Here is a 10,444-nt window from a genome sequence, read left to right as displayed (position 1 = left end):
TTATTTCTAATTCGATATCTTATCGTGACGGATTTGTGCACTTCAGGAGTAATCGATATTTCTTGTTTCGATAAATTTGATATAAATATTTGGCACGTAGCGTCGCAGTGTTGCATTATCGTCCGTTTATCGACAAGCCACCACGGTCGTATTAAATTTTATATTAAAAAAAATTAATTTTGATTAAGTTGGCCATGAATTCGGCAACAAAGGTATGTTAAATGCAATTATAAACAACGGGGGTGTCCTTATCAAAGTAACGTAATATAGTGGGTCAATTAAATCGTGCAGTAGAATGGCGGCTCTGTCTTGTCATTTTGTCTCACTCCTTCGGCTGCGAGTGGAAGCAAAAAATTGTTTGTTTCATGAGGGGAAAGGGCGCGTTTGTTTTGAATTTGCAACGCACGCGAATCCAAACAAACCGCCAGTTGCCACGATAAGCCTAATATGATTTTCATCTATACGTAGGTTGGGGAGATTTTTACAGCCGCGGGACAAGCGTTCAGCAAGCTGGGAGACTTGACTATGCAATTGCATCCAAATGCGGAATCACCAAGTGGGTAAGTGCTCGATATCTTATTTTAGTTATTTAGAAACGTTGATATGCATTGATTTCGTGTTCCCTCGCTATCGCAGCAAATGGACAGACGAGGAAATTGACATGTTGCACTCGTCCATAATGCGCTTCTCGGACGATCTGAGCAAAATCAGTTTAAGCATTAAAACGCGCACAGTGTAAGTCGAGTTACATAGCGAGAGAACATGATTACGTCAAACAAACAACATTAATCGAATCTCTTCCTTTGTTTCCATTTGCAGCTCTCAAATACGACAGGCGCTGAAGAAAAAGGCTTTTGAGGATGCTGGCATACCGGCCAAACAAGTGCCCGTGCAGCAGGTGCAACACGTCATTCAAACAGTGCAGCAATTGCCAGTTGTTCAGCAACAACAGCAGCAGCAGCCGCACGTATTCAAGTCACACATAATACAGCAGCCAACGAAACAAATTGTACTACAGCCACAGACAACAACGACAACAACAACTGTGACAATCAAACAATTTCAGCAAATGCAGCAGCAGAAAGCCGCCGCCTTGGCTGCCGCACAACAGGCAGCGGCAGCTGCGGCTGCATCCTCCAATGCCAACACGCCTACCATTACAGAGAACATCATCATACAGCAGCCCACATCAACTACGGCAGTGCAAGCTCAGCAAGCTCACACTGTTGTTGTAACATCTGCGGCGACACAGCAGCAGCAAATTATTGTACCTGCCCCAACAACAGTTATATCATCCAGTGCAACTGTTGGAGCTGTTGTTGTGGCTGACGACGTTGTGAGCACTACCTCGAATCCATCATCGACTGCAAGTGCGAGTCTCAAATGTGGCCCGGATGTCTCGATGACACTGAATCGCATTAATCTACAGGAAAATGAGGTAGACGTCGAAGAATGTTTGCCCGCGGAGGTTGTCAAGCTTGATTTTGTTAGCGAGGAGGTGGCAGGGTGAAATTTGTTGCCGGCCAATGGTGAAGCGTCGCTTGATCTAGTTGACGATTTCTATTACTAGATTTAATGTTAAAAAAAAAAAACAGCTTCAGAATTACATTCAAGTAAACTTTCATATATTTTACACCACACTAGCCTAAACTGTTAAGCGTTGTCATATTTGATACACACAAAACGCAAAAAAAACCCTGAATTGTAACGAATTGTAAAAAGTCAATACAAAATTTAACTGACACACGTTGATTGGCTCAGTTAGTCTTATTAATAGGTGAGACACAAAACATTTAGATACAATCGTTAGGCTCACTTAAAACTTAATTTAAGACGATATTCAATAGTTTAAAGAACATAACAAAAGTGTAAGTTCAAAATAAATAAAAAACAATAATACTATATCAGGTAATTTATGTTTTAGCAAAATTCAATAGAAAAAATATTCAGAGGAATTCAATTATTAAATGTATTTAAGTTATTTTTAATTGTAGTTTCTGAGGTTCACATTACGCTTAACATGTTTGTAATAGAACTGTAACAATTTTATAGTTCAGATTTTATTAACTTATTTACTTATCCGTAATCATAGTTCTGTAGAGGTAAAAAAAATGACATTGGCATTGTAATGTAAATAATGTATAGGCTATTAGCCAAGTTAATTCCATCGAAAGAGTATATTGGCTGTCTCGACGACAGCCATCTACCTGTGACCAGCATACCTTTCCTGTTTTACTCCTAACTTTACAGCATTGCAATATATTTAATAGTATTGCTCCACAGATGCTTAACAGATGTTACCGATGTTTTTAATACATCGATATCATTCAATGTTGGTATCGATGCCTTCCTATCTACTCAAAATATGCAAAAAGTATTTGGTTCAACAATTGTTTACTTGTTTGTTTATTTTTGTTTTTGAGGTCAAAATGTGGATTAGAAGTTTTCTAATTTTATGCTTAAATTTTATTGGAGCAAATGCATACAAGCCAGTGGTAATACTTCATGGAATTCTGTCTGGTGCTGAATCCATGACACTTTTAGTGCGACATATCGAAAAGGTATTATATACGACATGAAAGCGAATCATCCTTTGTTATTGTTTATTTTTATTGCGATGCGGTCAAAGTCAAACTGATGTCAATGATGGATTTCCCGAATTTTGATTGCATTTATTGCAGCTGCATCCCGGTACAGTTGTGTACAATTGCGATAAATTCGATGGTTGGTACAGCCTGGAGAATGATTGGTGGCAAGTTGAGCAGTTTAGAGAGTATATAGGTATGTTAACATATATTTGACTATTTTTATTACCTTAATAATATATACTAAATTATCAAGATCAAATTGGAAGACTGCATCCTGAGGGTATAATTGTGTTAGGTGAGCTGTGAATGCATTAACTTTTTGGTTACCGAGTATAAATATCGAAATGTTTAACTTTGTTTGAAGGATATTCGCAAGGCGGACTCTTAGCAAGGGCAGCGATCCAAAGTCTACCGAATCACAATGTGAAAACGTTCATTTCGTTATCATCACCACAGGCAGGCCAATACGGAAGTATGTAACGATTATGAGATTATGAATATAGAATATGAATAAGCTTTTATATTAATCTGTTTACAGCAAGTTTCTTGCATCTCATATTTCCGGATCTAGCAGCGATAACTGCCTTTGAACTATTTTATTCTAAGGTCGGACAACATACATCTATTGGTGGATATTGGAATGACCCACGTAGGCAGTCGCTATACATGAAGTATAGCGAATTCTTGCCGTTAATTAACAATGAAAAGATTACCTCAAATTCAACGTCATTCAAAATGGGAATGGTGCGCCTGGATAAGCTTGTCCTGATTGGTGGTCCTAATGATGGTGTAATAACTCCTTGGCAATCGAGGTACAACATAACGTTACTGTTAACTTATAATTGAACTTAAGAATCGAACTCTTTTTTTAATATTTATGATATATTATTTGCGGTCTTTTAGTCATTTTAGTTACTTCAATGACTCATTGGACGTGGTTCCTTTTAATAAGCGAAAAATATTTATGGATGATTCGATCGGTCTGAAAACCTTGCTGGAAGCTGAAAAATTAATAATTATTGTAAAGCCATTTGTACATCATCTTTCGTGGCATACAAACCGAAAAGTAATCAATCAAGTTATAATGCCTTACTTGGATTAAACATGCGTTTGTTTGGCCATGGTGCGAGATGGAGGCTGTGATTGGAATAATGGATTTTTCACTTTTTAACTGATTTGTGCATATTTACATATTTATGCTATGTACAAAGTGAACAATTATCTGAAATTACTAATATGTGTAATAAGAATAATAGATTTTACATTACTTCTTGGAGATGTAGCTCATTTTTTATCGAATCAAATATAGAACAATTAATAAACATTTAGAAATTAGAAAATGATACAACAAGCAAATAATCCGCTTCTATTATTATTATATTATATATTTACGTTGAATTTCTTCAGCTAGTTTTTTTTTTAAATTATGTTGCTATCGATATGCTATCGATATTTACACTTGACTATTATCGACGATGCTCAGCTTGACTTATCGCTTAGAACAAGCACAACTGTTTTCCATACCCGAAGCTTAAAACGGTCATGGGTATAATGGGCTCCACACCCAAAATATTATAAAATATAGTAAGGGGTTTTGCTTAGACTATTATTTTAAAACTTTAGAAATAGATGATTTGATTAACCAATAATAACATCTAAATATAATATATAAAATAATTGTATATTGATAATTCGAAATAATAGATACTGGGTATTTCGCAGTCGGAAAGCTTTATTTGCAATTTACTTCTTGGTATATCGATAGATGCAACGCTGGGGACCCGCGTACTGAGTTGTGAAATATGTTTGCGGCTTCGACGCAAGTATTTAATTTTGTTTACTTGTACAGTGAAAAGCAGAAATGGCAGACGGCAACAACACTGACAAAGATGCAGAGAATGTGATACGCATAATGGTTGCGACTGACAACCATTTGGGCTACTGCGAGAAGGACGCTGTGCGTGGTGAGGATAGTTTCATTGCATTTGAGGAAATACTTCAGATGGCTGTAGATGAAGATGTGGATATGATTCTACTGGGTGGTGATTTGTTCCACGATGCAGTTCCTAGTCAAAATGCATTCCACAAGTAAGTGAGAGATGGTTGGATGGAATGGTATATTTGATACTTGAGTCTCTTGTAGATGCATTGAATTATTGAGGCGCTATACGTTCGGAGATAAACCAGTCTCCTTGGAGATATTAAGTGATCAGTCGTCTTCATTCCATAATGCTGTCAATCAATCGGTGAATTACGAAGATCCAAATCTAAACATCGCCATACCAGTCTTCTCCATACACGGCAATCATGACGATCCAAGTGGCTTTGGACGTCTTAGCTCTTTGGATTTGTTGAGCACAACAGGACTGGTGAATTACTTTGGGCGTTGGACAGATCTTACCAAAGTGGAGATTAGTCCCATTCTAATACGGAAAGGCGAAAGCAAATTGGGACTCTACGGACTGAGTCATATACACGATGCCCGTTTGGCGCGTCTTTTTAAGGATTTTCAAGTCGTCATCAATGGGCCCAACGAGGTCGACGAAGAATGGTTTCATCTGATGGTCATTCATCAGAACCGTGCTGATCGTGGGCCTAAGAACTACATTCCCGAGGAGGCATTACCTTCGTTCTTACATTTAGTTATCTGGGGACACGAACACGATTGTCGAATCGATCCAGAGTTAAATGTGCTGCGCGATTTCTATGTATCCCAGCCTGGATCATCAGTGGCCACATCGTTGTCTGAAGGCGAAGCCAAAAGAAAACATGTTGGCATTTTAGAGATATACAAAACGAAGTTCCATCTTACACCTTTGCCACTGAAAACAGTGCGCCCATTTGTCTTTGATTCTGTTATCCTCACAGATTGGGCAGATAGACTAAATTTGGGCGATGGCGACGCATCCACGAAAGTATATAACTTCGCAAAGGAACGCGTTGAGGCAATGATTGAACAAGCCCGTCAATCCTTAACGGGTCACCCAAAGCAGCCCTTGGAACCTTTGATACGACTGCGTCTACTTTATACCGAAGAATCGCACATGTTCAACACTATACGCTTCAGTCAAATGTTTGTTACACGTGTGGCCAATCCTTCTGATGTTGTTAAGTTCGAAAGACTCGTCAAGCGTATAAAGAGCGATAAGATTAGTGTTGACAAAGAAGCGATGCAACGGGCGATGGTGCGCACTTATAAATAATTTAAATACATTGCTTTCATATAGGTTTCCTTTTTCAGGAGGTGGATAATACAACGCGGGTCGAGCAGCTGGTGGATAATTATTTCGAGGAAGCCAAAGCAAAGAACCCACTTAAGCTGATGCACTCGAAAGCATTGGCGGAAATCACCTATCGTTTGGTAGACCACAAGGATAATAACGCAGCTGACAATATTTTCAAGTTAGTCTATTGTTGACGAACAACAAAACCATCAACGTCTAATTGAAAATATTTGCAGATATTACAATGAAAGAGCTGTTGAGCATTTAATGGAAACTTTGCCAGATGATGAGAACATCGATGAAGAATTATCGAAGTTTAGGCACCGCTACAGTGCCGATGATATATTGAAAGCATTGGATACATCAGGTCCTAGCCGAAATGTTTCAACGTCTCTAACTAGCTCTACGCTAAAGATAGAGAATAATGCTGACCTAACAGAGTCAAACATACGTGGAGGAGCACGAGGACGAGGTGCACGTGGACGTGGACGCGGTCGTGCTACAGCAAGCGGTGCTACAACAACCAGTCGACCAACCGATACATCAAGTGTAAGCTGCATTATACACAGTGTACAGATTGATATTATTAGACTTTAATGTTGTTGCTTTACAGCGCATTTCGGATAAACAACAAACTCTACTGGGCGCCGTCAACAGTGGACGCAGTGCCAAGGTTATGTCCTATGTAATATCTGATGATGATAGCGATTAATTCATATGCTTGAAGCACATTTTGATATTTTTATAAAAAATGGTCTTAAGAAAGATTAAATTTTGGTAATATTACACAATGAAATTATAATGTTCAATTCAATTCCAGTGAAACGAAAGAACACTATAATCCTTTAATAGAATTCTCTAATGAGTTTGTCCTAATTTTATTGGGGCTTTTTGTATTAAATTCCAGAATTGTAATTTAGAGCAAATATTTCTAAACTGTGTTTGGACATAAGTATGTAATAATGCAGAAGTGTTTAATATTCATTGTTCGAAGGAGTTGAACAAGTTCAACTGGAGTTTTAAATTATTGCTTTGGATATCTACAACAATAAGGTAATTGACTTAACTCTCTGTTTATTATGTTGTGAAAATTGAGGGATGATGTGTATGCTGCACCATTAATTGTCTAAATTTACACTATTACTTAAAGCTATGATATACATAGATAAGGCGCCAGTCTGGACACAACGCAATGTAGTTGAAGGTTTTAAGCTCGCTGCAATCGGTCCAGCTCGGTTCGGCTTGTTCTTTGGTAGTCTAGCTGCATTTGCTTTGCACATATCAATACACACACACCCGCAGTTGCACAGGCAACTCGGACGGAAGCTATTGGTCTACTGCTGATGATACTCGTAGTAGTAGCGATAAGGATCAACCGAGGAGCTTCCACCGGCAGCCGTTACCCCTACATTCGAATTTGCTTTGGATACTGGTCGAATGACGTATGTGTTGCGCCTGAAAGAGTTGATTTTATAAATATATATTATGCCAGTCATTAAGCACGATTGATCTCACCTGTTGTGCTCCCCAGCATGTACCTGGAAACTGGTTTCTTCGCTGTGATCGTGGGAGAACAGTTTCTTAAGTGCTATAATACCAGCGATCGTCAGTGCAACTTTGCTGATGACCAGCGCCTTGCCAGCAATTGCTGCCAGCGCCTTGAGGCCCAATGGCCCTGCGATTCCCATCGCAGTTAGCAATGCAGCAATAACGTACTTTATGTGTCCACCATCTTTCTTACTCTTCTTTTTCTTATGACCGTGCCCACGACCAACGCCGCCTTCGACGCCCATGTCCAGATCCATGTCGAACTTCAGCGCATGGGTACGCATTAGTTTGTCGGCCTTGGAGAGCAAAGCGCGGTCAAGGGGCGAAAGACTACCGAATTGCCTGGCATCTGTGAGAGAAGATATTATGCTATCGGATTCGCTGACGTTCTGCTTCTCCAAAACCAAGCCATCCACGATTTTAATCGAGTCCTGGTCCAGAGCTCGTGACAAAGCATACAGCGCCTTCTGTTTCAGGCAGCCGATGAAGTCGTTCCTTTCTTGACAATCATCATAGACGCGACGCACCAGCGCCAGCTCTGGCCCCAATCCCCAATCGTTGGCAGAAATGTCAGCCTCTGGAGTCGTAGGCTCAGCTATGCTGCTGTGTCTGCGTCGTCGCTGGATTTGGCTAGCTGCGGCATCTGCAAAATCTCCAATGCTGACGGTGCACGCCAGGAGTAACAACCACTCGAGACGCGACATTCTATTGTCTATATGTATTCCGTTGATAATCCACTATCCACGATGCACGATCTACGATCCGCAATGCTGCCAAGCGTCAACGATATTTGGATGCTACTGCAGCGAAATCGCTGTACGCCCGTGGCTTTTATAAATTGCGATCCATGGATGACCACATTGCACTTCTGAGCACTCAGATGGAAACAATTGGCGTGCGCCAATAAGATGCGATGTGTCTGCCGCGGTACTGAGGGACTGTAACAGCGGCTGCCACTGTTTGTTGCACCAATTAAAATTAGCCATATTTTGGCCTTCTCTTTAATCGTCTTTATGGCTCTGACATGTTTTCATTAGCTACTCACCCATGGCTTGGATGCTGATGCTTATTCAGCTAAACAGTTGTTCGCTTTGGTGCAATCCCTCTAGCTCTCTTTATGTTTAAAAGACTTTTCCATTTCTTTAGCTGCACACGATGGTCGAGACTTCGTGTAAAATGGTAATAGGTTAAATTTGGTATATAATATGTCTCCCACCAGATACCAACCTGTATTATTGTTGTCTTTTATTAAATGTTTTCAATTAAGCTTAATATGTGTGTCATTTCTTAAGAAACTCGGATTATTATTTGAGGTATATTTAAAAAAAAAAAAAAATTCAACAATAAAATTAATAGATATTTTTGTATGGAACATTGGTTAATTGAACACTCATAAGGATATTTGGAGTTAAAAATTCGACGGGTTGATAAATTCAAAATTAATTAAAAAATGGTGGTGGAACAAGTTTTTTTTCTGACATATTAAAATGCCATTCTTAAATTAAGAATTGTCCGAAATGAGATTAGTAGAACTATCTCAATCAAATAAGTAAATAACCATGGCCAACGGCTGGATCCGTTGTCTACTCATAAATTAAAACGGTAATTAGAAAAAATATTTAGATTTACGAGTATAAGTATGTGCATACATATACATACATATGTATGTATATTAGTTTGAGGCATGTGTGTAATACTTGGCCAGTCTAAATGAAGGTGTAAATGCCCCCCAACAAGAGTATCCAATGCATTTTTTATGATGCGTGTCATAAAGTAATTAAGCCCCCGTCTGAAGTTGTGGCTAAAGTAGCCTCCATTTGTTTGTGAGGACTGATGCTGTTTAAGTATAAATTGATTAGGCGGACTGCTGATTTCAAATCGCAGTGAGCTCGTTGCGCATTTGGTGCACTGGCCCACTGGGTGAAATTGAGTTGAATACAGTTAAGAAATTTTCTTTTCGCTGTTGAAACGCTTGAGAAACTATCGCATGAGCCTTGGCAATGCAATGCGGCGCGACAACGAAAGCGGTCTGTGGTAGGGGATAGAATTGTGTCTCATGTTTGTTGACAATTTCTTTTAAATTTCATTTTGTCTACACTTTCAACAATCTCTTACACATTTAATATATATCATCAACAAATCTAGAAATAATTTCACTGATTCTAAGTGGGAAAGTTGATACAAGTAAACATCGAGGATATCCTCTTCATCGGCACACAAAATTAAAAATATTTGATGTTGATATTAGGAATATAAAATCAACAATATGAAATTAACTGCATTTATTCTTAATTGGGTGTTCATTACCCAAGAATTTAAAAAATGTAAACCTATACTTTAAAAAGACATAAAATAATACTACCAATTTCATCAACTTAATAACGTTCAAAAGCATTTTCATACTCTCTACCCGAAGGATATTTTAACTTTGTGCCTGCAGAAAATGTTTGTATGTAACAGAAGAAGGAAGTATCTCCGACTCCATAAAGTATATATTTTCGTGATCAGCGTCAACAGGAGGGACGATGTAGCCATGTGTGAAACACTGGATCTCAGTGACTTTAAGAGATAGAGCTATAACTTTATTTCGCCATCATTTGTTATGCTTACCCGCAGATTAAGACCGCCCCTGCATATCGATAAAAATGGAATTTTGGCACATGCAATAATACCAATAGTATTTAAGATTTCCGAATTTGGTTTAAGCGATACTTTTGTATGGTCTAAAACCGCTACTTACTACGGGTCTTAGCTGTTTTGGCTGAAAATCTGTCATACTATGGTGTAATTTGAGTGTAGTACTATATAAATATACGAAATAAAGCCTTTGGCATATTTTTAGTATTTTTCAGTATAATAATTCGGTATATTTTAATATTATTAGCTTTGCTTTTATTTATAATGGGTAGCGGGTATCACTTTCTTATTTATTTTAGATATTTTGGTAGTTTATTTTATAGTATTGACAAAAAACAAATCTTATAGGGTTTCACAACGTAATTAATATAACTTACAACAAAAGTATAGGACACAAATGTATTTATTTTTGTAAATTATTAACTATCATAAGTTTATGTTGTAAGA

The 10,444-nt window shown here is 38.3% G+C and overlaps 4 protein-coding genes across 5 annotated transcripts; 3 read left to right on the top strand and 1 right to left on the bottom strand.

Annotated features, from left to right (window-relative positions):
- The first annotated feature begins 106 nt into the window (after positions 1-106).
- On the top strand, positions 107-1,902 carry LOC132793344 (polyglutamine-repeat protein pqn-41). Of its 2 annotated transcripts, XM_060803248.1 has the most exons (4): positions 107-212; positions 469-560; positions 637-735; positions 820-1,902. In XM_060803248.1, exons 1-4 carry the CDS (start codon positions 195-197, stop codon positions 1,508-1,510), a joined length of 900 nt encoding a protein of 299 aa, XP_060659231.1. In that variant the 5' UTR covers positions 107-194; the 3' UTR covers positions 1,511-1,902. The 2 variants fall into 2 exon arrangements, with proteins under 2 accessions (XP_060659231.1, XP_060659311.1); XM_060803328.1 differs by lacking the exon at positions 637-735.
- Positions 1,903-2,355: 453 nt separating this feature from the next.
- LOC132793286 (lysosomal thioesterase PPT2 homolog) lies at positions 2,356-3,927 on the top strand. Its single transcript, XM_060803113.1, has 6 exons — positions 2,356-2,561; positions 2,682-2,781; positions 2,842-2,883; positions 2,953-3,060; positions 3,127-3,400; positions 3,492-3,927. The coding sequence occupies exons 1-6, from the start codon at positions 2,430-2,432 to the stop codon at positions 3,688-3,690; spliced, it is 855 nt and encodes a 284-aa protein (XP_060659096.1). The 5' UTR covers positions 2,356-2,429; the 3' UTR covers positions 3,691-3,927.
- Positions 3,928-4,360: 433 nt separating this feature from the next.
- LOC132798235 (double-strand break repair protein MRE11) lies at positions 4,361-6,648 on the top strand. The gene is made up of 5 exons (XM_060810020.1): positions 4,361-4,676; positions 4,732-5,773; positions 5,830-5,990; positions 6,049-6,361; positions 6,426-6,648. Exons 1-5 carry the CDS (start codon positions 4,450-4,452, stop codon positions 6,522-6,524), a joined length of 1,842 nt encoding a protein of 613 aa, XP_060666003.1. The 5' UTR covers positions 4,361-4,449; the 3' UTR covers positions 6,525-6,648.
- Positions 6,649-6,869: 221 nt separating this feature from the next.
- Positions 6,870-8,179, bottom strand: LOC132798236 (uncharacterized). Its single transcript, XM_060810021.1, has 2 exons — positions 7,328-8,179; positions 6,870-7,267 (listed from the first exon to the last, which is right to left on the bottom strand). The coding sequence occupies exons 1-2, from the start codon at positions 8,062-8,064 to the stop codon at positions 7,147-7,149; spliced, it is 858 nt and encodes a 285-aa protein (XP_060666004.1). The 5' UTR covers positions 8,065-8,179; the 3' UTR covers positions 6,870-7,146.
- Positions 8,180-10,444: the final 2,265 nt, after the last annotated feature.

The sequence above is a fragment of the Drosophila nasuta genome, chromosome 2L (genome assembly GCF_023558535.2).
Source record: "Drosophila nasuta strain 15112-1781.00 chromosome 2L, ASM2355853v1, whole genome shotgun sequence".
NCBI classification, from domain to species: domain Eukaryota; kingdom Metazoa; phylum Arthropoda; class Insecta; order Diptera; family Drosophilidae; genus Drosophila; species Drosophila nasuta.
The sequence above is the reverse complement of the archived record's forward strand: the minus strand, read 5'-3'. Positions and strand labels throughout refer to the sequence as shown.

Coding starts and splice junctions, on each gene's coding strand:
- LOC132798235 (XM_060810020.1), top strand. CDS start 4,450: ATGGCAGACGGCAACAACACTGACAAAGATGCAGAGAATGTGATACGC. Junction 5,991..6,048: donor GCAGCTGACAATATTTTCAA/GTTAGTCTATTG, acceptor AAATATTTGCAG/ATATTACAATGAAAGAGCTG. Junction 6,362..6,425: donor GACCAACCGATACATCAAGT/GTAAGCTGCATT, acceptor GTTGCTTTACAG/CGCATTTCGGATAAACAACA.
- LOC132793286 (XM_060803113.1), top strand. CDS start 2,430: ATGTGGATTAGAAGTTTTCTAATTTTATGCTTAAATTTTATTGGAGCA. Junction 2,782..2,841: donor GCAGTTTAGAGAGTATATAG/GTATGTTAACAT, acceptor TAAATTATCAAG/ATCAAATTGGAAGACTGCAT. Junction 3,401..3,491: donor ATAACTCCTTGGCAATCGAG/GTACAACATAAC, acceptor GCGGTCTTTTAG/TCATTTTAGTTACTTCAATG.
- LOC132793344 (XM_060803248.1), top strand. Junction 561..636: donor AATGCGGAATCACCAAGTGG/GTAAGTGCTCGA, acceptor TCGCTATCGCAG/CAAATGGACAGACGAGGAAA. Junction 736..819: donor AGCATTAAAACGCGCACAGT/GTAAGTCGAGTT, acceptor TTCCATTTGCAG/CTCTCAAATACGACAGGCGC.
- LOC132798236 (XM_060810021.1), bottom strand. CDS start 8,064: ATGTCGCGTCTCGAGTGGTTGTTACTCCTGGCGTGCACCGTCAGCATT. Junction 7,268..7,327: donor CATGCTGGGGAGCACAACAG/GTGAGATCAATC, acceptor CAACTCTTTCAG/GCGCAACACATACGTCATTC.